At 39.8% G+C, this 27,479-nt stretch overlaps 1 protein-coding gene across 1 annotated transcript in view; it reads left to right on the forward strand.

The window, feature by feature from the left end:
* MERTK (MER proto-oncogene, tyrosine kinase) overlaps positions 1 to 27,479 on the forward strand; it is a 175,824-nt gene that overhangs the window by 102,871 nt on the left and 45,474 nt on the right. Inside the window, exon 8 of the mRNA XM_004388851.3 lies at positions 8,636 to 8,787. Coding sequence (XP_004388908.2) covers positions 8,636 to 8,787 — 152 coding nt within the window. The remainder of the gene's footprint in view (positions 1 to 8,635; positions 8,788 to 27,479) is intronic.

The raw sequence follows: 27,479 nt of genomic DNA on the forward strand, positions 1-27,479 counted from the left end.
CAACAATGGATTCAAGCATAACGATTATTACGCTGACACAGGATCGGGTAATGTTTCGTTCTGTTGTGCATAGGGCAGCTACGAGTTGAAACCAACTGGACCCAACACCAACAACATCTGTAGTTCTACCATTTCTTGCTTCAAGTATCTTAGAAGTTCTGTAATTTTGTGCATAAATACTTAATATTGTTATGTCCTCCTGATAACTTGACCCTTTTATCTTGATGAAATGATCTTCTTTATCCTTGATAATACTTTTTGATCTGAAATGTACTTTGTCTGATATTAATGTAACCACTCAGTTTTATTTTGAATAGTCTTAGCATGGTAAAGCTTTGGTTTATTTTTACTTTTAACTTATTAATGTCTCTGTGGTTAATTTCTCACAATGGTTAAAGCTATGACTGCTAACCAAAAGGTCGACAATTTGAATCCACCAGGCGCTCCTTGGAAACCCTTTGGGGCAGTTCTACTCTGTCCTGTAGGGTCACTATGAGTCAGAATTGACCTGCCAGCAATGAGTTATTTAATTTCTCACATTGTAATTTTCACTCATTTTTATATCTTTCATGTCTCTACTTTTTGACCATATGGAATACAGTTATAACTTTTAATGTCCTTGTATGCTAATTCTAACATCTGTGTTATTTCTGGGGTGATTTCAATTGATTCCTTTATATTCCCATTATAGGTAATATTTTCCAGTTTCTCTTTGCATGCCTAGTAATCTTTGGTTGGGTTTCAGACATTGTGAATTTTACCTTGTTGAGTACTAGATATTTTTGTATTTCTTTAAGCATTGAACTTTATTCTGGAACACAGTTATGCTACTTGGAAATAGTTTGATCTTTTTTGGATCTTTTAAGATTTTTTAGGCAGGACCAGAGCAGTGCTTAGTCTAGGGCATCTCTGTCATTCTTTGGGGAGAATCAGCTTGCTTAGTTAATTACTTTCTTCAGCTCTTTTTCGCCTTTCAAAAATGTATTGAAATTCTTCTTCCACAGTTGACTTCTCTCTGCCTGTGAGTTTATAGTTTTTTAAATTTGCTACTGTCATCTTAAACCCTTTGCTGTCAAGTCAATTCCGACTCATTACAACCCTACAGGACAGAGTAGAACTGCCCCATAGGGTTTCCAAGGCTGTAAATCTTTACAGAAGTAGACTGTCGCGTCTTTCTCCCATGGAGCTGCTGGTGGGTTCAAACTGCTGACCTTTTGGTTAACAGCCAAGCAAAAACGCGTTTAGCCACTGCACCACCAGGGCCCCTACTGTCATAGTTTGGTGTATATTATTCCCTTTTTTTCTTCTTTCTATATATAACACATTTTTATTTCTAAAATGGATCGTTGATACATACTTTCTTGTAATTTGATTTTTTCTCCATCGTATAATTTTTTCATTTCAATATACATGCCACTACCAGTACGAGTTGCTGTTAATTCCAATTCATGGTGATCTCATGTGTTTCAGAATAGAACTGTGCTCTATAGGGTTTTCAGAAGTAGATCACCAGGCCTTTCTTCCAAGGAGCCTCTGGTTGACTCGAACCTCCACCTTTTAGGTTAGCAGCTGAGCTCATTAACTGTTTGTACTACCCAGGAACTCCATCAGTACACATAGATGTACCTAATTCTTTTCAATGGCTGCATAGTAAATATTCCATTGGATAAATGTATCAAAACCTGTTGTATTATGATTATTGATTGAGCATTACATTTATTCCTTTTTTGTCACTATTATGCCACAGTTAATATAGCATGAGCTGTGAGAGAGTTTTCTAGGATAAATTCCTGGAAGTAAAAATACTTGGTCAAAAGGTGTATTATTTTATTTTAATAAATATAGTCAAATTTCCTCTAACCAAATAACAATAATATAATAATCTTGCCTTGTTCCCCCAAATTATTATATGTATAATACATATGCACACACATATTTTTAATTAATTGGCTAATCAGTCAATGACTCTTAAGACTTTAGTAGACAGTTAAGAGCTTACTTTTAAAGGCGGAGCCAAGATGGCAGACTAAGCCATCTCGCTGCAACAAAGACCGGAAAAAACAAGTAAAACAGATACAGACGTCAGTCCTAGAACCCTGAACCTTAAATGAAGGGATAAAGTATTAGATTGGAAGTCACTGAGGAGAAGAAACTGATGGAAAACAGGGAAGGAATAGAGATATGGAATAGAGGTTCCTGACCAAACAGCATGACTCAGCCATGCCATCTTGGAATAAAGCCAAAAACCCCACATGCAGAAAAGCTCCTCCACAGAATTCCCAATAGGAGATAGAGGTGGATATACCCAGGACTAAGTAAGACCACATTTGCTAGCTGGAACTCAAGGAGGAGCCCAGGCTCTGTCACCCGGTAGCCACAGGAGCATGCTTCTAAAACCCCCACCCCTCTGGTGAACGGTGGCTATAACTGTTCCATCACGGCAACCCCGACTGCTGGGAACTGGAGTACCAACCTACCCTATTGCCCTCTTCCATATAGCCCCCTCTGCCCCTGCCTTTGCTGCCCCCTACCTTCCTCCTCTGCATTGCTGCCCAAGGCCCCAAGGGGTCCTGGCCCAGACCCCAGGCCCCTTCCCGCCAGCTTTGGACCCCTCCTGCCACCCACTGCGACATCCAGATAACCCTGCCAAGACCCAAGGCCCCTTCCTGCCAGCTCCAGACCCCTCCTGCCACCTTCTGCAGCAACCAGGGGACCCAGCCCAGACCTCAGACTCCTTCCCACCAGCTCCGGACTTCTCCCACTGCCCGCCGCGGCACCCAGGGGACATGACCTGGACCCTAGGCCCCTTCCTTCCAGCTCTGGACCCCTCCCACTTCATGCCGTGGCAACCAGGGGACGTGGCCTAGACCCCAGGCCCTTCCTTGCTGGCTCAGGACTCCCCCACAGACCGCAGTGGCCCTGCTCAGCCCAGTTCATGCTGCAGGCAAACAACCCATCTCTGCCCCTTCCCTTCCTGCTGGACCTGCCCTGCTGCACCACAGCTGAGTGACTGGCCCTGCACAACAGGACAAAGTGGTGAGAACTATCACACTTACAGATGAAGAAGCAACATAGCACGCCTGGCCCACCCGCCCAGACATAACCAAACAAAACAAAACAGCAGGACAAAAAAATATACAAGCAATAAATAAAATAATACCTGAATGTCTTGGAGACAGCAGACAGTATCGAAACATATTAAAAGAACAGGACAAGATATGGCCCCAGTAAGTGACCAGAATAAAGGAGAAGAAAAGACACTGGAACTACCTGATAGGGAATTCAAAAGTCTAATATTCAGGGCTCTCCAAAAGATTAAAAATGAGATCAAAGAGAATGCAGACAAAATCATAGAAAACACAGACAAAACCAACAAAAACCTAGCCAAAATCAAGGAAAACACAAAGCAATAGAAGAACTCAGGAAAATAATACAAGAACAAAATATCAAAATAAATAAACATTAGAAGTCATACAAAAACAACAATTAGAAATCCAAAGATAAATATCTTAGCCATCTAGTGCTGCTATAACAGAGATACCACAAGTGGATGGCTTTAACAAAAACAGAAGTTTATTCTCTCACAGTATAGTAGGCTACAAGTCCAAATTCAGGGTGTCAGCTCCAGGGGAAGATTTTCTCTGCTGGCTCTGGAGGAAGGTCCTTGTCATCAATTTGCCCCTGGATTAGGAGCTTTTCCACACAGGAACTGCAAGTCCAAAGGATGCACTCTGCTTCCAGTCCTTCTTTCTTGGTGGTATGAGATCCCCCACTCTCTGCTTGCTTCCCTTTCCTTTTATCTCTTGTAAGATAAAAGGTGGTGCAGGCCACACCCCAGAGAAACTCCCTTTACATTGGATCAGGGAGCTGACCTTAGTAAGGATGTTACAATCCCACCCTAATCCTGTCTAACATAATCTAATCTTGCCTTATTAACCACAAGCAGAGATTATGATTTACAACACATAGGAAAATTACAATCATAAAATGGAGAACCACCACACAATATTGGGAATCATGGCCCAGCAAAATTGATACACATATTTTTTGGAGACACAAGTCAATCCATGACAATAACCAACAAAATTTCAGAAATGAACAATGCAATAGAAGGTTTTAGAAGCAAATTTGAAACAACAGAAGACAGAATCAGTGAAATTGAAGACAAATACTTGGATGCCACCTGGAGGAAAAATCAAAGAAAATAAAGAAAACCTAAGAACTATGTGGGATACAACCAAGAGCAAAAATTTGCTTGCGATCAGAGTTCCAGAACGGGGTGGGGGGGAATGGAAAACACAGAGAGGATCATTGAAGATTTGCTGATAGAAAACTTCCCTAATATCATGAAAGATGAAAAGCTGATCATCCAGGATGCTCAATGAACCCCATATAGGATAGACCCCCAAAAGAGTGTCACCAAGACGTATAATCACACTCGCCAAAACCAAAGACAAAGAAGGAATCCTGAAAGTAGCTCAAGAAAAATGAAAAATCACATACTAAGGGGAAACAATAAGACTAAGTTCTGATTACTTAGCAGAAACCATGCAGGCAAGAAGCCAGTGGGAGGATATATATAAAACCTTGAAAGAAAAAAATTACCAGTGAAGGATAATGTACTTGCAAAACTGTGTCTGAAATATGATGGTGAAATTAGGACATTTCCAGATAAACAGAAATTAAGGGAATTTGTGAAAACGAAACCAAACTTACAAGAATTATTAAAGGGAGTCCTTCAGTTAGAGAACCAGCCACGCCAGACAACAGCCTGAATCTAAGACACAGGTTCGTATCAGCTAAATACCAACCTAGGTAACAAACTCTCAAGGATAAAACAAAACTAAAAGATTCAAAACAGGGAACTAGAGACATCAATCTGTAAATGACAACAATGTCAAAACAGTAAAAGGGGAAATGGTGAAAGAGTGAACTTTCAAATGGAGAGGAAGTCAAGGTGATATCAAGTGATAAAAGACTGGCTCAAACATAGGAAGAGCAAATTTCAAGGTAAACAAAGAAAGTTAACAAACGTATCAAAATAAGGAAAAGAAAGTCTCAGTAAAAACGCAAAATCTATAGTAACAAAAGAAATGACAAGAAATTTCACAAATAAAAGGAACTCAGCACAGGAGAGTAAGAGGAACAAAGAATATCAGCACCACGAAAAAAGCACTACAAAGTGACAGCAATAAATTCATACCTATTGATAATCACACTAAACGTAAATGGCTTAAATGCACCCATAAAGAGAGAGTGACAGAATGGATAAAAAAACATGACCCGTTAATATCCTGTCTATAAAGACACAGCTTAGAAACAAAGACATAAATATATTAAAAATCAAAGCATGGGGAAAAAAATCAGACAGCAACCAAAAAAGAATAGGAGTGGTAATATTAATCTCAGATAAAATAGACTTAAAGGTAAAATCTACCATAAAATACAAAGAAGGACATATATAATGATTAAAGGGATAGTCCACCATGACGACATAACCATAAGAAATATCTATACACCCAACAACGGGGCTCCAAAATACATAAAACAAACTAAAAGCACTGAAAAGAGAAACAGACAGTTCCACAATAATAGCAGGAGACTTCAACACACCATTCTTGGACAGAACCTCTAGAAAGAAACTGAGCAAAGATACAGAAGATCTTAAGGCCACAATCAACCATCTTGACCTCAGACATATATAGAACACTCCACCGAACAGCACCAAAGTATCTATTGTTTTCCAATGCATATGGAACATTCTCCAGAATAGACCACAACTTAGGCCCCAAAGCAACCTTCATTAAAATCCACAACATTGAGATGATACAATGCATCTTCTTTGATCATATCACCATAAAAGTAGAAATTAATAACAGGAAGAGCAAGGGAAAAGAATCGACTACATGGAAACTGAATAACACCCTGCTTAAAAAGCACTGGGTAATAGAAGAAATCAAAGATGGAATCAAGATATTTCTAGAATCAAATAAGAATGAAAACACATCATGCCAAAACCAGTGGGACACAGCTAAGGCAGTGCTCGGAGGTCCATTTATAGCAATAGGTGCAAACATGAAAAAAGAAGAAAGAGACAAAATCAAAATGTTAGCCCTACAATTCAAACAAAAAGAACAGCAGTAGAAGCCCACAGCCACCAGAAGAAAGGAACCAATAAAGAACGGAGCAGAAATAAATGAAATAGAGAGTAGAAAAACAGTAGAAAGAATCAACAAAACCAAAAGTTGGTTCTTTGAAAGGATCAACAAAATTGACAAACTATAGGCCAAATTAACGACAGAAAAACAGGAGGGGAAGCAAATGACCCAAATGAGAAGTGAAATGGGTGACATTACCACAGACCCAACTGAAATAAAAAGGATCATAACAGAGTACTATGAATAACTGTACTCCAACAAATTTGAAAACCTAGAGGAAATGGACAAATTTCTAGAAACACATTACCTACCTAAACTACCACAAACTGAGGTAAAAAAATCTGAACAGACCCATAACAGGAGAAGAAATTGTAAAGGTAATTTTAAAAAAAAATCCCCCCCAAAAAAAAAAAAAATGGATCAAAGACCTAAGTATAAAACCAAAAACTATAAAGATCATGGAAGAAAACATACAGTCAACGCTAGGGGCCCTAATATACAGCATAAACAGCATACAAACCATAATTAACAATATACCAACACCAGAAGTCAAGCTAGATAAATGGGATCTCCTAAAAATTAAACACTTAGGCTCATCAAAAGACTTCACCAAAAGTGTAAATAGAGAACCTATAGACTGGGAAAACAATTTTTAGCTATTACATATCCGTCAAAGCTCTAATCTCTAAAACCGTAGGAAAAGTCAACACCTCTACGATAAAAAGACAAGTAATCCAATTAACAAATGGGCAAAGTATATGACCAAACACTTTACCAAAGAAGACATTCAGGTAGCTAACAGGCGTATGAGGAAATGTTCATGATCACTAGCCATTAGAGAAGTGGAAATCAAAACTACGGTGAGATATCATCTCACGCCAACATTACTGGCATGAATAAAAAATCAAGAAATAACAAATATTGGAGAAGTTGCAGGGAGATTGCAACTCTTATGCACTGCGAGTACAACCACTATGGAAAACAATATGACGCTTCCTTAAAAAGCTAGAAATAGAAATACAATACAATCCAGCAATCCTACTCCTACAAGAGCCATTACATGAATAGACACATGGACACCCATGTTCATTGCAGCATTATTCACACTAGCAAAAAGATGGAAACAACCTAAGTGCCCTTCAAAAGACGAATGGATAAACTATGGTACACACACACAATGGAATACTATGCAACGATAAAGAACAATGATGAATCTGCAAAACATAGCAGGGATGAATCTGGAGGGCATTATGCTGAGTGAAATAAGGCAATCATGAAGGACAAATACTGTATGAGACCACTATTATAAAAACCCATAAAAAGTTTTCCACACAGAAAGAAACAAATCTTTGATGATTACGAGGGAGGGAAAGGATGGGGAGGGAAAAACACTAACTAGATAGTAGATAGCAGATAAATGGTAACTTTGGTGAAGGGTAAGACAGTACACAATACTGGGGAAATCAGCACAGCTTGACCAGGGCAAAGTCACAGAAGCTTCACAGACACATCCAGACCCACTGAGAGACTGAGCTACTGGGCTGAGAGCTGGGGACTATGGTCTCGGGGGACATCTAGCTCAATTGGCATAACATAACATATAAAGAAAATGTTCAACATACAACTGAGGTGAGTAGCGGCTGGGTTCTTAAAAGCCTGCGAGTGGCCATCTAAGATACATCTACTGGTCCCATCCCAGCTGGAGCAAAGGAGAATGAAGAAGACCAAAGACACAATGGAAAGATTAGTTCAAAGCACTAATGGAGCACAACTACTACAACCTCCACCATACTGATCCCAGAACTAGATGGTGCCCAGTTACCACCACTGACTGCTCTGGCAGAGATCACAATAAAGAGGGTCCCAGAGAGAGTGGGAGAAAAATATAGAACAAAATTCAAATTCACACATACACCCAAAAAGACCAGACTTGCTGGTCTGACAGAGACTGGAGAAACCCCGAGAATATGGACCCCAGACACCCTTTCAACTCAGTACTGGAGTCACTCCTGAGGTTCACCCTTCAGCCAAAGATTAGTCAGGTCTGTAGGGCCAACAGTAACACATGTGAGGGACATCCTTCATAGTTCAATCATGTATACGAGACTAAAGAGCACAACAGCCCATAAGCAAAGACGAGAAGGCAGGAAGGGACAGGAAAACTGGAAGAATGGAAACAGGGAACCTAAGGTGGAGAAGGGGAGAGTGTTGGCACATTGCAATTTTGGCAACCAATGTCACAAAACAATTTGTGTATTTAAGTGTTTAATTCTGTAAACTTTCACCTAAATCACAATTTTTAAAAAAGCTTGCTTTTAAAAGCTTATTTTGTAATTCGGTGGTCCTTCTAAAAGCACTATATCATTTGAGTGCTTTTCATACATTTGAAAACCAAGCACCCACAACCCAAGAAGAGAATGAATCTATTTGTGCTTTTCTTTATGACTCTTCAGCTTTCTCTCCTGTTTCTTTTCTAGCCCCATCAGTAGCACCTTTGAATGTTACGGTGTTTCTGAATGAATCTAATAATAATGTGGACATCAGATGGATCAAACCTCCAATTGGGTGGCAGAATGGGGAACTCATGGGCTACCAGATATCCCACACATGGCACAATGCAGAAACTTCTGTAAGTATGAACCCTAAAACAGTGTGCTTAATTGTTTCCTTTAGAGTTGCTAACTTAATACTGTTTTAGAAGCTTTCATTTTGTTGTGAAAAGACCTGGTATTATTGAGTTACATGAGGCACCTTTCAGTGAGACATAAACAGTGTAGTAAAAATTAGAGATGACTGAGTAGTTTTAAAAATTCCAAGAAGTCTTTGGGGCTTTCCCCACTCCCTCATTCATCTATTCATTCATTTATTCAGTACATATGTATAGAACTCATTCTGAGGGCAAGGCCCTCTGCTATCCCCTGATTCTTGCTTTCAGGAAGTTTAGGACTTTATAGGAAGACAGTGTGGACTACCCAGATAACCATTGCATAACATCAGGGAGCTACAGGGCTTAGTAATTGGGAAATTCATAGCCTCTTGGAAGTTTCAGGGAACATATTTTCTGAAGGAGATTGTCAGGGATTAACCCCATCCTCATAGAGGATAGCAAGGGAAACCAGATTCTAAAGAAGATACTTAATTGAGTGAGTGCGCAAGTAAGCTAGCCACAGGAGCCAAAAGTAGACATGAGATTCAGTGGACCACAGCAAGACAGTTTATCACTCACAGTACAGCACACGGCAGGAGCATCAGCCTGATAGCCCCCAGGTCCATGGGGTGACACAATGGACCCAGATGGTGAGTCATACAGCTGAGGGACCCAGGGCCAAGGGCTTAGCGCCTTATGTAGCAATCATAAAACAAGCTCATCCCCTGCCCCACAGCAGTCATGCTGTGACCACCTTGAAATACTTTGCCTATGTGACCAGCCCCAGAAGTGGCTCAAGGTCAGAAGTTCGTTAGTCCTTATGACTTAGCACGCTCAGCAAGGACATACAAGGACACCAGGGCCCATGGCAGACTGCCTCTGTCAACAAAGGTGGTACTTGATCTGGGTCTGGAAAGATTTTGGCAAATGAAGATTGAAGAGAGAGTTTCAGGTAGAAAAAATAACATGAAGAAAGGCATAATGTGACAGCTTTAGGGGAATCACAACCTACGTGAAGGCCTGGAACATGAATTCTTCTATAAAGGCATACATAGTGTGAGGTCAAGTTGGATTGGGGAGTTGTAGCCCCAGTATGCAGGGTCCTGAAAGTTAGGCCAAGGTAGCAGATTGAATTTGGTATAGACAGCAAGGGAGTCTACAAAAATTTTGAAAACCAGGAATATAATCTGCGAGTTATATATTATGAAGATGTCTTACATTATTATTCTTTTACAAATAAGATAATTGAGTTTATTGATTTAAGTTACCTTCAAATCTGCCAGTAGAGCATTCTATAAAGAACTCTGGCCTATAAAGACTGACCAAGTAACTCAGTGGTGTGTCTTGCCCACTCTCTCAAGTAAATGAGTTGCCATCAAGTTGATTCCAACTCATAGCGAGGGCATTATGTTGAGTAGAACTGCCCTGTAGGATTTTCAGTGGCAGATTTTTCAGAAGTAGGTCACCAGGCCTTTCGTCCAAGATGTCTCTGGGTGGATTCAAACTTCAACCTTTTGGTTAGCAGCCAAGCACATCAACCATTTTCACTACCCTGTGACTCCCTGACTACTTTATAGGAAGACTTTATTGCCCACTAAGAATGAGTTGCTAGGAGGAAGCCAACATGGCACTATAGACAGAAGCACCACGCCATCCTTCCATAGCAAAGAGCCGAAAAACTAAAACGGAAACAAACGTCAGTTCTGGAACCCTAAGCATCAAATGAAGACATAAAGAACTCAGCCAAGCACTGAATGAAATAAGAAACTGTCAGAAAACAGAGAGCAAGGAGAGATATGTGCAGGGGTCCCCTATCAGCTAATGCGGCACGGATTCACCATCTTGGACTCCTGTCAAAGATCAGCAGACAGGGACTGCAGGAAAACAGCTTCACAGAGTTCCCAGCAGGAGACAGAGCACCCAATAACCAGCAATATATGCTTTTCCACCCCCTGTCTTTCTCCCTACTGCTACCCCTCTGCCACATCATAACTTGCTGTGGTCATTCAGCTGGCTGGGAAGTGTAGGGTCTGTGCCACGTGGATTCATCCCGCCCACATCAGAGAACAGCAGAGAGGGAGTATGGGAAAGCAGCTTCATGGAGCTCCCAGCAGGAGACAGAACAACTGCTAGACCTGCACTGCTGCACCATAGCTGAGTGACTGGCCCTGCTCATTGGACAAGGAAGTGAAAGGTATCATGCCCACAAATGAGTAAACAACAAAGAACGCACAGCCCACTGCTCAGATGTAACCAAGTAAAATAAAAAAGCAGGATGAAACAAACAAATCTACAATCAGGAAATGAAGGAAATAACTACTGAATGTCCTGAAGGCAGCAGACAATATCAAAACGTAAAAAATCAGGACACGATGGTTCCAGTAGGTGTCCAAAATAAAACACCAGATGACTTTCCAGTAGAATAAATTCACTAGAACTATCCTGATAGGGAATTCAAATCTCTAATATTCAGAGCTATCCAAGAGTTGAAGCAAAAAGCAGGCAAAAATGAGGAAAAAATAGACAAATTCATGGAAAAGGCAGAGAAAAAAATGGAAGAATTCAGGAAAATAATACAGGAACAAAATGCCAAAATAAATTCACACCTGGAAATCATACAAAAACAACAATTAAAAATCCAGAAGATAAATAAGATTTCAGAAATGGACAGTGTCATAGAGGAGCTGAGGAGCAGGTTTGAAATGATGGAAGACAGGATCAGCAAAATTGAAGACAAACACTTGGATACAACTGAGGAGAATTCAGAAAGAACGAAGAAAAATGAAGAAGCACTGAGAATTATGTGGGTTACAATCAAAAGCAAAAATTTGTGAATGATCGGAGTTCCAGAACGGGAAGAAAATGGAAAACACAGAGAGGATCACTGAAGAACTGCTGACAGAAAACTTTCCCAATATCATGAAAGATAAAAAGCTGACCATCCAGGAAGCTCAACGAACCCCATACAGGATAGATCCGAAAGGAAAATCATCAAGGCATATCGTAATCACACTCGCTAGAACCAAAGACAAAGAAAGAATCCTGAGAGCAGCTCGAAAAAAACAAAAAGTCACATACAGAGGAGAAACAATAAGACTAACCTCTGATTATTCAGCAGAAGCCATGCAGGCAACAAGACAATGGGATGACGTATATAAAACCTTGAAAGACAAAAATTGCCAACCAAGAATAATATATTCGGCAAAACTTTCATTCAGACATGATGGTGAAGTTAAGACATTACCAGATAAACAGAAATTAAGGGAATATGTAAAAACCAAACAAAACTTACAAGAATTATTAAAAGGAGTCCTTCAGTCTGAGAGCAAACAACATCAGACCACAGCCTGAATCTAGAACACAAAATTGTACCAGCCAGATACCAACCTAGGAAATGAACTCTCAAGGACTATCCAAAACCAAATGATTTACAACAGGGAACCAGAGAGGTTAATCTGTAAATGACAACATCAGAACAATAAAAGAGGCAATAAACGGTGTAGGTATAGAACTTTCTAATGGAGAGGAAGACAAGGCGTTACCAAGTAATAATAGACTGGTTCAAACCTAGGAAGATAAGGGTAAATTTCATGGTAACCACAAAGAATGTTAACAAACCTACTTATCAAAAATAAAGAAGAAAAACATAAAGTCTCAGTAAAAACAAACTCTACAAAAACAAAAGAAAAGAAAAAAAATCCCACAGAAGGAATTCAGCACAGGAGAGTAAGAGGAACAAAGAAAATGTCAGCACCACAAAAAAAAAGCACTACAAAATAACACTATACTTACACCTATCAGTAATTACAGTGAATGTAAATGTCCTCAATGCACCCATAAAGAGACAGAAACTGACTGAATGGATAAAAAAAAAAAAAGGGGATTCATCAATATGCTTTCTACAAGAGAGACACCTTAGAACAAAGATATGAATTTATTAAAAACCAAAGCATGGAAAAAAATATATCAAGCAAACAGCCACCAAAAAAGAGCAGAACTGGTAAGACTAATCTCAGGTAACACAGACTTTAAATCAAAATCTACCATAAAAGACAAAGAAGGGCACTATTTAATGATTAAAGGGACAATCCATCATGAAGACATAACCATAATAAACGTCTACGCACCCAATGACAGGGCTCCAAAATACATAAAACAAACTCTAACAGCACTGAAAAGAGAAATTGACAGTTCCACAATAATAGTAGGAGTCTTCAACACACCACTGTTTGTAAAGGACAGAACATCTAGAAAGAGACTCAACAAAGATACAGAAGAGCTAAAGGGAACAATCAGCCAACTTGATCTCATAGACATATATAGAACACCACCCAACAGCTGCAAAGTACACATTTTTTTCCAACGCACATGGAACATACTCCAGAATAGACCACATCTTAGACCACAGAGCAATCTTCAACAAAATCCAAAACATTGAGATAATACAAAGTATCTGACCACAATGCCATCAAGGTAGAAATTGAAAACAGGAAGAGTGAGGGGAAAAAAAAAATTAATTACATGGAAACTGAATAACAGCCTGCTTAAAAAGCACTGGGTAATAGAAGAAATCAAAGATGGAATCAAGATATTTCTAGAATCAAATGAGAATGAAAACATATCTTGCCAAAACCAGTGGGACACAGCTAAGGCAGTTCTCGGAGGTCCATTTATAGCAATAGGTGCACACATCAAAAAAGGAGACAAAATCTAAACGTTAGCCCTACAATTCAAACAAAAAGAAAAAGAACAGTGGTAGAAGCCCACAGCCACCAGAAGAAAGGAACCAATAAATAACATAGCAGAAATAAATGAAATAGGGCATAGAAAGAATCAACAAAACCAAAGTTGGTTCTTTGAAACGATCAACAAAATCGACAAACCATTCGCCAAACTGACACACACACACACACACACACAAAAAAAAAAAACAAAAAAAAAACAAAAAACGGAGAGGATGCAAATAACCAAAATAAGAAATGAAATGGGGGACATTACAACTGACCCAATTGAAATAAAAAGGATCATAACAAAGTATTATGAAAAACTATACTCCAACAAATTTGAAAACCTAGAGGAAATAGACAAATTTCTGGAAACACACTACCTACCCAAACAAACACAAAATGATGTTGAAAATCTGAACAGACCCATAACAAGAGAAGAGATTGACAAGATAGTTTAAAAAAAAAAAAACTTCCAACAAATAGAAGCCCTGGCCCAGATTGCTTCACTGGAAAATTCTACCAATCATTCAGAGAAGAGCTTACACCAGTACTACTCAAACTATTTCAGAACACAGAAAAGGATGCAACACTTCTGAATTCATTCTTTGAAGCCAGCATAACCCTGATACCAACACCAGGCAGAGACACCATGAAAAAAAACAAAATTACAGACCAGTATCTCTCATGAATACACATGTAAAACTTCTAGCCAATAGAATTCAGCATTATATCAAAAAAATAACACACCATGACCAAGTAAGATTCATACCAGGTATGCAGGGATGGTTCAACATTAGAAAATCAATCAACTTAATCCACCACATAAATAAAAGGAAAGAAAACAATCACATGATCATCTCAGTTGACACAGAAAAGGCATTCAACAAAGTCCAACACCCATTCCTGATAAAAACTCTGAATAAAATAGGTTTAGAAGGGAAATTTCTCAACATAATAAAGGACATCTATGCAAAACCAATGGGCAGCATCATTCTTAATGATGAGAGGTTGAAAATATTCCCCTTGAGAACAGGAACAACACAAGGATGCCCTTTATCACCACTTCTGTTTAACATTGTTCTGGAAGTCCTAGCTACATCAATAAGGCAAGAAAAATAAATAAAGGGCATCAAAATTGATACAAAGAAATTAAACTGTCCCTGTTTGCAGATGATATGATACTATACATACAAAACCCAAAGACTCCAAAAGAAACCTACTGGAACTAATAGATTCAGAAGAGTAGCAGGATACAAGATAAACATACAAAAATCAGTTGGATTCCTATACAGCAGTAAAGAGAACAATGAAAAGGAAATCAGGAAAACAATACAATTTATAATAGCCCCTAAAAGAATAAAATACTTAGGAATGAATCTAACCAGGGATGTAAAAGACCTATACAAAGAAAACTACAAAACACTACTGCAAGAAACCAAAAGATACCTACATAAATGGAAAAACATACCATGCTCATGGATAGATACACTCAACATTGTGAAAATGACAATACTACCCAAAGCAATTTACAAATACAATGCGCTCCTGATCCATATACCAACAACATTCTTTAAAGAGATGGAAAAACTAATCATTAACTTTATATGGAAAAGGAAGAAGCCACAAATAAGTAAAGCACTATTGATGAAGAAGAATAAAACAGGAGGACTTGCACTACCTGACCTCATAATTTTATGTTAAAGAGGATTAGGATGGGATTGTATAATACCCTTACTAAGGTCACATCCCTGATCCAATGTAAAAGGAGTTTCCCTAGGGTGTGGCCTGTACCACATTTTATCTTACAATGTATAAAAGGACACGGAAGCCAGCAGAGAATTGGGGACCTCCTACCACCAAGAAGGTATTGCCGGGAGCAGAGCTCATCCTTTGGACCTGAGGTTCCTGCACTGAGATGCTCCCAGACCAAGGGAAGACTGATGCATCACAAGGACCTTCCTTCTGACAGAGAGAGAAACCCTTCTCCTGGAGCTGATGCCCTGAATTTGGACTTGTAGCCTACTAGACTGTGAGAAGACAAATTTCTCTTTGTTTAGGCCATGTACTTGTGGTATTTCTTCTTACAGCAGCACTAAATGACTAAGACACTAGATAACTGGGGTTTTCTAAAAATTAAACACTTATGTTCATCAAAAGACTTCACCAAAAGAGTATACAAAGAACCTACAGACTGGGAAAAAAAATTCTGCCTATTACAAATCAGACAAAGGTCTCATCTTTAAAATCTACAAGAAAATCCAACACCTCTACAACAAAAAGACAATCCAGTTAAAAAATGGGCAAAGGAAATGAACAGGCACTTCACCAAAGAAGACATTCAAGCAGCCAACAGATACATGAGGAAATGCTCACAATCACTATCCATTAGAGAAATGTAGATCAAAACTGCAACGAGATACTGTGTCACCCCGGCATTACTGGCGCAAATCAAAAAAATAGAAAATAACAAAAGTTAGAGAGGCTGCAGGGAGACAGAAACTCTTATGCACTGCTGGTGGGAATGCAAAGCGACACAACTATTTTGGAAAATGATATAGTACTTCCCATAAAAAGCTAGAAATAGAAGTATTGTATGATCCAGCAATCCCACTGCTAGGAATAAATCCTAGAGGAATAAGAGTTGTCACACCAGTAGTCATATGCACATGCATGTTCATTGCAGCATTGTTTACAATAGCAAAAAGATGGAAACAACCTACATGCCCATCAACAGATGAATGGATAAACTATGGTACATATACACAGTAGAGTATTATGCAACAATAAAGAACAATGATGAATCTACAAAGCACCTCATAACATGGATGAATCTGGAGGACATTATACTGAGTGAAATAAGTCAATCACAAAAGGACAAATATTGCATGAGACCACTATTGTAAAAACTCATGAAAAGGTTTACACACAAAAACAGTCTTTGATGGTTATAAGGGAGGGGAGTGGTGGGGATGGAAAAACACTAAATAGACAATAGATAAGTGGTAACTTTGGTGAAGGGTAAGACAGTACACAATACTGGGGAAGCCAGCACAACTTGTACAAGGCAAGTTCATGGAAGCTCCATAGACACATCCAAACTCCCTGAGGGACCAAATTGCTGGGCAGAGGGCTGTGGGGACCATGGTCTCAGGGAACATTTAGCTCAATTGGCATAACATAGTTTATAAAGAAAATGTTCTACATCCTACTTTGGTGAGTAGCATCTGGGCATCTTAAAAGCCCATAAAAGGCCATCTAAGATACTCCACTGGTCTCACCCCTTCAGGAGCAAGGGACAATGAAGAAAACTAAAGATAGAAGGGAAAGATTACTTCAAAGGACTAATGCACGACATGTACCATGTCCTGCACCAGACTGAGTCCAGCACAACTAATGGTGCTTGGCTACCACCACTGACTGCTCTGACAGGGATCACGGTAGAGGGTTCGGGACAGTGCTAGAGAAAAATGTAGAACAAAATTCTAACTCACAAAAAAAGACCAGACTTACTGGCCTGACAGAGACTGGAGAAACCCCAAGAGTATGGCCCCCAGATACCCTTTCAGCTCAGTTAAGAAATCACTCCTGAGAGTCACCCTTCAGCCAAAGATTAGACAGGCCCATAAAACAAAACAAGACTAAAGAGGTACAACAGCCCAGGGACAAGGACTAGAAGGCAGGAGGGGACAGGAAAGCTGGTAATAGGGAACCCAAGGTCCAGAAGGAAGAGTGTTGACATGTCGTGTGGTTGTTAACCACTGTCATAAAACAATGTGTGTACTCTTGAATGAGAAACTAGTTTGTTTTGTAAACCTTCATGTGAAGTACAATTAAAAAAAAAAAAAGAATGGGTTGCTATGTGTCAGAATCAACTTGACAGCAACAAGTTTTTTTTTGTTTTTGTTTTTTTTAAAGAATGTATAGAATACTGGAAGGTATCCACTGGTTGTGAAAGAGCATAAGGGTATTGTGATGGGCACACTCTGCATTGAAGACAACCTCGCTCTCTCCCCCCTAAACCTCCATTGGCATCATTGACAGAAATCAACCAAGAATTTTTTATTCAGCTCTTCCTTTGGTAACTTGCTCCCCCTTTAAGGCCATTTAAAATGATCATTTAAAAGAGAATACAGCTTTTATACTTCTTCAACATATGGGGAAATAAGTTACCTGATTTAGAATGTCAAGGTTTGGCAGCTGAGTGGACCTATTAGACAATATGTGATAAAAACTCTAAAGGAACTGTGCTCTAACTGGAAGGGTTGGGAGCTGCCTCTGAAGCGTAAATCCTATAAAAGCCTGATGAGACATCGTTCCCTTCCTAAAGGCCTGTTTCATTGACAGATTAACAGCTGCACCCGCTGATGAACTGTTTTTAAAAGATTGACGCCTGCTTGAACAGTAAAGAAAAAAGAATGTACTCATGCAGGAGAAATGACTCATGCTTTCCTTTAAAATACATATTTTTGGTTATTCTTTTCAGAGACCTACTTACTTGAGACAAATTTTTCTGGTTCCTATTAGAGTAGATTAAGTCTGATGTATTTAGAAACAACCAATTACGTTATGAGCTGTCTCTGGGTCTTTCTGGTTAGATCTCATGTATTGTAATCCAGACCATGGCATCTGGTTCTGCCATCACCAAACTATACTCCTGTTGCCCACAAAAATGACTGAGGCAAAAATAAATAAATACAAGGTTGGACTGGCTTTGGGGTCAGCTGGATCCAGGTGTGCATAAGATATCATCAGGGCTCGGCCTCCCCCTCTCTGCCAACTATCTGTGTGGACCCCACTCCCAGGCCAGTAACCTCCGTGGTCCTTAGATGACTGCCAGCAGAAAACCTGGGCGGGGGGTGGGGGGCCGCTGGCGAGTTCCCTGAGGAAAATCAAGCCGCTAGTACTAGAAGAGGGAGGACTGTCCCTGCAGAGTCAAAGAGAATAGTTCTCCTCTACACTAACATCAGTGTTAACAAATGTTCTTTGAATACCAGCATGTACTTGGAACCAGGGGTGTGTTGATATGTCAGATACATTGTTAGGTGCTGTCAAGTCTGTTCCTGGCTCATGGTGACCCCATACACAATTGAGAGAAACACAGCCAAATCCTGTACTATTCAAGTGATTGGTTTCAAATCAGAGCGTTGTGACCTATAGGGTTTTCATCAGCTGATTTTTAGAAGTAGATTTCTAGAAATTGAACCCAGATTTCCTTCATGGAAGGTGAGAATACTACCACTGAAGTACCAATGCCCCCATATGTCAGATATAGCTCCTGCCTTATAACCTAACGCTGGCAAAATCTTCTTTAATTCAGAAAGGACTCTGGTATAAATGACTGTTTCATTTCACAATAGCAAAAACAAATGGCAAAAGATTCAACTTGTGAAATAGTGATTTCGTTCCTAAGTACCAGTGCTCTTCCAGTGGAAATGACTTTGTTAGGTGTCACTGCAGCCAAACCCAGAGGGCCATCTGATTTTGACTTCTGTCTAAAGTGTAAAGATCACCTGACCTAGAACAGAAGTACGGAGGCAGCTGAGTGATGATGCCTGAGTGTGGTTGGGTGGGCAGCTCCCAGACAGAGAGGAAGAGGGTTGATGTAGCACTGTCTCCTTTTGTGACACAAGGCGTCCATGGAAGGACAGATGCATTGGTTTCATTATTGGGACTGTCTCTTCTTTACTGTGATCATGGAAGCATGCCTCTTTTGTGTAGATTCAAATTTTTAACATCCTCGTGGCTTTTGTATAGGTCATCACATCAGAGTAATACAGCTTCTTGGAAGGAAAGGAGACAGAGTGAACAACTGCAACCCACTAATGATGTCCAAACCCTGTTTCAGTCACTGTCAACCTCACATCACTCAGCTTTTACCAAAACCACTGTTTTCCAACAGAGTAGTTGAGATTTATTCTTTTTCTTTTCCTGCCTCTGTTTATCTATCAGGAAGCAGACTATTGGAAGCAGTAGGTGATGGAAGTAGCGGGAAAAGAAGAGGACTTAGAAGTTCACTGTTTGTTCTGCCTCATAACAAATGAATAACAGGTTGTTATTTGTTCCAGTGAAAAAACCCATGTAAATGTAGTAGCTCCAGAGGATAAGCCTTTCCTTTCCTAGTCGTTTGTCAAAAGGCATTTATACAAGGTGTCTGTGAATGAACTGCATTTGCCCACTGCTGAGATGGGACAATCAAATGCTTCTCTTAGAGAAAGGCTGTTTTGCACAATGCTGAATGCTAAGTATACATGCATGAAGGTTCAGTAATTATGTTTCACTTCAGTAGGAATTTTATCTTTTCTCTGGTTGTCAGAAAATAGTGAATTCCAGCAGAAACTACAACAGTCTAAGAACAAACCAGTTTCTTTAAAGAGCTATAGGTCATCATCCCCACTTCCCCTCTTGGTCTGAGTGGAAGCTACTTCTTTAAAGTGGACCTTTTGAACTGTGAGGCTTGCTGAAGGGGAGGCTTGAGGAAAGCCTCATGAACGACTGCAGTGGAAAGCGCAGTGCACCATATGCCATTGTTGTTATTAAGGTGCCGTTCAGTCAGTCTGACGCATAGCGACCCTATGTACAACAGAATGGAACACTGCCCAGTCCTGTGCCATCTTCACAATTGTTGCAGTGTTTGAGCCCATTGTTGCAGCCACTGTGTCAATCCATTTCGTTGAGGGTCTTCCTCTTTTTCGTGGACCCTCTTTGTTACCAAGCTTGATGTCTTTCTCCAAGGACTGGTCCCTCCTGATAACATGTCCAAAGTACGTGAATGAAGTCTCACCATCCTCACTTCTTAGGAGCATTCTGGCTGTACTTCTTCCAAGACAGATTTGTTCATTCTTCTGGCAGTTTGTGGTATATTCAGTATTCTTCACCAATGCCATAATTCAAAGGCATCAATTCTTCTTCGGTCTTCCTTACTAATTGGCCAGCTTTCACATGCATATGAGGTGATTGAAAATACCATGGCTTGGGTCAGGTATGCCTTAGTCCTCAAGGTGACATCTTTACTGTTTAACACTTTAAAGAGGATCTTTGCAGCAGATTTGCTAAATGCATTGATTGTGGATCCAAGTAAAATGAAATCCTTGACAACTTCAATGTTTTCTCCATTTATTGTGTTACTTATTGGTCCAGTTACTTATTGGTCCAGTTGTGAGGTTTTTTTTTCTTTATAATGAGGTATAATCCATACTGAAGGCTGTAGTCTTTGATCTTCATCAGTGAGTGCTTCAAGTCCTCTTCGCTTTCAGCAAGCAAGGTTGTGTCATCTGCTTATTGCTGGTTGTTAAAGAGTCTTCCTCTAATCCTGATGCCTTGTTCTTTATATAGCCCAGTTTCTCAGATTATTTGCTCAGCATACAGATTGAATAAGTATGGTGAAAGTATACAACCCTGATGGACACCTTTTCTGATTTTAAGCCATGTAGTATCCCCTTGTTCAGTTCGAACAACTGCCTCTTTATCTGTGTACAGGTTCCTCACGAAAACAATTAGCATTCTGGAATTCCCATTTTTCGTGATGTTATCCATAGTTTGTTATGATCCACGCAGTCAAATGCCTTTGCGTAGTCAATAAAACACAGTTAAACACCTTTCTGGAATTCTCTGCCTTCAGCCAAGATCCGTCTGACATCAGCAGTGATATCCCTCGTTCCACATCCTATTCTGAATCAGGCTTGAATTTCTGGCAGTTCCCTGTCGATGTGCTGCTGCAACTGTTTTTGAATTACCTTCAGCGTAATTTTACTTGCATATGTTATTAATGATATTGTTTAATAATGTCCGCATTCTGTTGGATCTCCTTTCTTTGGAATGGTTACAAACATGGATCTCTTCCTGTCAGTTGGCCAGGTAGCTGTCTTCCAAATTTCTTCCATAGATGAGTGAATGCTTCCAGCATTGTATCCATTAGTTGAAACATCTCAGTTGGTATTCCATCAATTCCGAGTCTTGTTTTTCACCAGTGCCTTCAGTGCAGCTTGGACTTCTTCCTTCAGTACCATTGGTTCTTGATCATATCCTACCTCCTGAAATGGTTGAATGTTGACCAATTCTTTTTGGTACAGTGACTCTGTATTCCTTCCATCTTCTTTTGATGCTTTCTATGTTGTTCAATATTTTGCCCATAGACTCCTTCAGTATTGCAACTCAAGGTTTGAATTTTTTCTTCAATATTTTCAGCTTGAGAAATGCCGATCATGTTCTTCCCTTTTCGTTTTCTCACTCCAGGTCTTTGCACAGTTCTTGGTGATACTTTATTTTGTGTTATCGAGCTGCCCTTTGAAATCCTCTGTTCAGCTCTTTCACTTCATCATTTTTTCTATTAGCTTTAGCTACTGGATGTTCAAGAGCAAGTTTCAGAGTCTCTTCTGATATCCATTTTGGTCTTTTCTTTCTTTCTTGTCTCTTTTAATGACCTTTTGCTTTCTTTATGTATGAGGTCCTTGATGTCATCCCACAACTTGTCTAAGTGTTCAGTGCATCAAATCTATTCTTGAAATGGTCTTCAGATTTAGGTGAGATATACTCATGGTCATACTTTGGCTCTCATGGACTTGTTTTGATTTTCTTCAGCTTCATCTTGAACTTGCATATGAGCAATTGATGGTCTGTTCCACAGTCAGCCCCTGGCATTGTTCTGACTGATGATACTGAGCTTCTCCATCGTCTCTTTCCATAGATGTCAATTTGATTCCTGTGTATTCCATCTCTTCCATCTGGCAAGGTCCGCAGGTATAGTCACTGTTCCTATTGTTGAAAAAGGTATTGGCAATGAATAAGTCATTGATCTTGCATAATTCTATCTATCGTGTGATCTCTGGTGTTGTTTCTGTCATCAAGGCCGTATTTTCCAATTACTGATCCTCCTTCTTTACTTCCAACTTCTTCATTCCAATCACCAGTAATTATCAATGCACCTTGTTTGCGTGTTTGATCAGTTTCGCACTTCAGAATTTGGTAAAAATCTTCAATTTCTTCACCTTTGACCATGGTGGTTGGTGCATAAATTTGAATAATAGTCATATTAACTGGTCTTCCTTGTAGGTGTATGTATATTATCCTATCACTGACAGCACTGTACTTCATGATAGATCTTGAAACATTCTTTTTGACAATGAATGCGATGCTATTCCTCTTCAATTTGTCATTGCCTGCATAGTAGAACATATGATTGTCTGATTCAGAATGCCCAATACCAGTCCATTTCAGCTCACTGATGCCTAGGATATCGATGTTTATGTGTTCCATTTAATATTTGATGACTTCCAATTTTCCAAGATTCATACTTTGTACATTCCACATTCTGATTATTAATGGATGTTTGCAGCTGTTTCTTTTCATTTTGAGTTGTGTCACATCAGCAAATGAAGGTCCTGAAAGCTCAACTTCATCCACGTTATTAAGATCGAGTCTACATTGAAGAGGCAGTTCTTCCCCAGTCGTATTTTGAGTGTCTTTCAACCTGAGAGGCTCATCTTCTGGCGCTATATCAGACAGTGTTCTGCTGCTATTCATAAGGTTTTCATGTCCATTTCTTTAAAAAGTAGACTGCCAGGCCTGTTCTTCTTAGTCTGTCTTAGTCTGGAAGCTCCGCTAAAACCTGTCTACCAAGGTTGACCCTGCTGGTATTTGAAATACTTGTGGCATAGCTTCCAGCATCGCAGCAGCACGCAACTGGTGGCCAAATGACATTAGCACCCAGTTATGTATGCCTTCTTACTGCCCTTTGTCCAGAACAGTCCCTTCTGCAGTCAGAACAATACCACCATAGTTAGGGCTGTGACCTTTCCAGTCATTCACCACTTTGGGATGCTGGATCATCCCAGCGAGAAGGTCATTTGCATTGTACTTGCACTATACTCTTTGTATCATGACAGTCTTGTGACAGCAAAAGACTTGGCGGCTCACTTTGGATAAAATTCCGTGATGCAGCTAAGCTTCCAGCTCATGATTCATAACTGGAGGCAAGTAAGAACGGTGAAGAAAGCTCACCCTGTGGAGGAACATGAAACCCATGCCCAAAGTGAAGCTTGAGATAATCTCTGCATCTATCACATGGATTCCCTAAAGGAAAAGAGTTAGACACAACTTCATCTCTCAGAATTGTCCTTTCATTTTCCATTTTTTAGAAAACTGTTACTAAAGCTACATCTTCTTTATGCAAGGCAATTGAATTGGATACTTTTGAAAACTATTTCCCACTGATAGCTCAAATCAGAGTTGTGTGTGTGTGTGTATAGTTTGAGAACTTTCTTGGAAGCAGTCTTTGGGTGGGTTACAAACAGCTTACCTTTTTATCCCACAACTCTTATGTCACTTGCAAACCAAAAACTTTCTGGTATTTACTATATGGATATTTACTGTATCTTGACAAAGATACTGACTTTTTTTCTTCTGTTTTTCTTGATATCTCCTGCCTTCCAAATTAGAGCTCAAAATCCAAAGATAAGGTGCAAGTGCTATCTGTTCTCCTTGAAGTTGGAGCCCTGTTTTGTTCATCTTTGTGCTTTCTGGACATGGCCTTGGACTTGCTATGCAGGCATTTATGGCACCATGCACTCAGTGCATGAACCCAGCTGCACTGTCTGAACCAGCTGGAGAGTCTATCTTTGTGAATGGGACAGTTTTTGATCGGTATGGACTAGTTTTTTGCACCCATTCCCGTATATTTCCTCATAAAGTGTCCATAGACCTTTCATGAGAAAAGAATTCAGTGAGCAAATAAGTTTATAAAATATTGCATATTATAACTTCTTCTTTTTGGAGTCCCTGGTGGAGCAGTGGTTAAGAGCTCAGCTTCTAACCAAAAGGTCAGCAGTGCAAATCCACCAGCCGCTCCTTGGAAACCCTGTGTGGCAGTTCTACTCTGTCCTATAGGGTTGCTATAGGTCAGAATCGATTCGACAGCAATGAGCTTGGTTTTCAAGTCCCTGGGTGGTTGAAACATTTAACGCACTCATCTGCTAACCAAAAAATTGGGAGGTTCAAGTTCACCCAAAGGCACCTCGGAAGAAAAGCCTGGTAATCTGCTTCCTAAATACAAGCCATTGAGAACACTATGGAGTACAGTTCTTCTCTGACATACATAGGGTCACCATGAGTTGGAATGGACTCAGCAGCAACTAGTTTTATACCCTCTTCTTGAAGACTCACAGTGCACACTGGCAAGTTAAAATCTCTTAGATGTGCTGCAGTAAATGAACTGTTTAACTTTGACTCGGAAATTCCTAAACATTGGACAAAGAAGACTTATTGTTGTAAGTGTGGTTCTCTTGGAGCTTCTTGTTTTGGAATTGTACCATTAATGCTGGTAAATCTATATTTGGTAAGGGGTAGAGATCTTCCATTAAAATAAAGCTTCATAGCAGAGATTATCGTGGGCCTGAGACAACATGGTATGTAGAACCAACTTCCTTGAAGACCCAGGGAATCTGCAGTGCCCTCAAGGACTCTTTGGGCCTAGACCTCTGCTTGGAACGGCCTGCCAGGGGCTCCCAGGTGACAGAGTTGTGTGCCTGGATATTGGCATGTGCTCATCACATCTTCCTCTCATCATTTCTCCCTCTCCCTGTCAAAGGAGTGTAGAGAATGTGAGCTGGTGTCATTTTGAGGTATGAGGAATAGGAAGGGTTCTTGTGAGACAGTCCAGCCACAGGTCTGAAACACTTTGGAAAGAGGGGTACATTTTGCCTGGAGAAGAAACCTACAGTGGAGGTAAACTCCATGAATGGATCAAATAAACTTCTTGGTTTGGGGAACTAAATAACCTTGATGATTTTCTCTAATGCACTAGGACTTGGAAGATAACATTAGGTCAGTTCTGTAAGAGGGTCTTATAAGAAAAGAAGGTCCAACTATAGCACCTTATTAAACACAGTATAGTAATAATAATAGCCACCATTGATTACTTGCAGTGTGGCAGACGAAGTGCTAAGCACTTTATATAAAGGAAGTCACTTACCCCTATCATAAAAATGAGAAAGATATTATGATCATTTTTCAGTTGAGGAAGCTGAAGCTCAGAGATAATCAGTAACTTACCCAGGGTCACAAAGTTTGGAGTTGGCAGAACTGGGATAAGCCAGTGCTTTTCAGAGCTTCACTATTCTCCCTAGATGCTGTGGGCTTTTTTCATAATACAGTGACTCATTCAAATTCCATAGTGTGGCCTTTTGATGGAAAGAAGTAAGAACAGGACACATTTTGAAGAGTAAGACATGAGATTTTTGTACTGATACCTATGAATTTGAAGCCTTTTGAACAAGTCACCTTTGTTGCTATAAGATGACAGAACCTTTTTATCTGCTAGTCTTTTCCTCACTGAACATTACTGCTCTCTGAGGCAGTAAAATGAGCCATATGTTTAAACACAGTTATGAGTTATAGGTTGTGATTAGCAACAGCCCTTTTGATAACTGAAAACAAATTATCACTATAGCTGCCCTGACTAACTCTAATATATAAAAGGAGAAAAAAGAAGTTATATTCCCAAAGATAATGCTATTACTTTCCTCACAGGCAAGGTTCAGTGTGTCATGTTTTACATGTAAGTAAACTTGTAAATCTGTCTTAGAAGAAGTGCAACCAGAATGCTTCTTAGAAGCGAGGATGCTGAGACGTCGTCTCATGTACATTGGACATGTTATTGGGAGGGAACAGCCCCTGGAGAAGGACATCATGCTTGGTAAAGTAGAGGGTCCCCGAAAAAGAGGAAGACCCTCAAGGAGATGGATTGACACAGTGGCTGCAACAGTGGACTCAGACATAGCAAGGATTATGAGGATGGCATAGGACCGGCCAGTGTTTAGTTCTGTTGTACATAGGGTCACTATGAGTCAGAACTGACTTGACAACACCTAACAACAACAAAGTTGTAATCAAGTGTTGTATTATAGATCTGATTGCATGATCTGAAAATGCTCTTAGATTTTAAATTCCTTGAAGATACAGGCCTAGTGTTGGTTAAAAATGAAAGTTCACTAAATGAGAAATAATGCAGTTGGCTCATGGTGTGCAGCCCATGACCGACCAGACCACCTTGTGCCAGAGAAAGGGCCCACCTGCACCCTGCCAGCATGGAAGGTAATACACGCAGGGTAGATCCTGCTCATGGCTGATTTTAAATGTCGTCTGTAAACTCTCAAAATAAATATTTGGGGATATGGCTATGGGTATACCTTTTTTATATACTTGGCATCAAGACAGTATTGATGAATTACATCTCTTTTTTTTTACATGAATTATTTTAAAACAATATTTGAGATTACAATTTAAGGATATTCTTAGAAAAAAATTGTCAGGCTTCCACTGGAATATTTATTATTTACCTCTCTAATCACAACTTCAACATTTATTGTAATTCTGCCCCTAAAATGTGATAATTCTTGACATATCTTCAAAATGCATTACCAGTAACCGTTGGCCAGCTTTGTTGACATACTTCAAGATTCAGAATGATGACAACTATGAGGACAATGATTGCTACACTTGGGTAACATTTGATTTGGACCAGGGGCTGTTCCAAGCACTTTACACAGATTAGCTCCTTACATATCTTAACTCATGTAAGGAATAAAAACCCATTGCTGTTGAGTCGATTCAGACTCATAGCGACCTTGTAGAACAGAGTAGAACTGACCCATAGTTTCCAAGGAGCAGCTGGTGGATTCAAACTGCCGACCTTTTTGGTTAGCAACCTGAGCTCTCAACCACTGTGCCACAGGGCTCCAACTTAAGGAATAGGATGTGGAAATAAAAAGTAATTTCGCTAGGTTTTTATAGGCCCTTTGTTGTTGTTGTTACTTGCTGTTGAGTTGATTCTGATTCACGGTGACTCCATGTGCGTAGAGTAAAACTGCTCCATAGCGTTTTTGAGGCTGTAACCTTTCGGAAGCAGATTGCCAGGCCTGTCCCCCGAAGCACCTCTTGTTGAGTTCAAACCAC

This window comes from Trichechus manatus, unplaced genomic scaffold (genome assembly GCF_000243295.1).
Source record: "Trichechus manatus latirostris isolate Lorelei unplaced genomic scaffold, TriManLat1.0 scaffold00219, whole genome shotgun sequence".
NCBI lineage: Eukaryota > Metazoa > Chordata > Mammalia > Sirenia > Trichechidae > Trichechus > Trichechus manatus.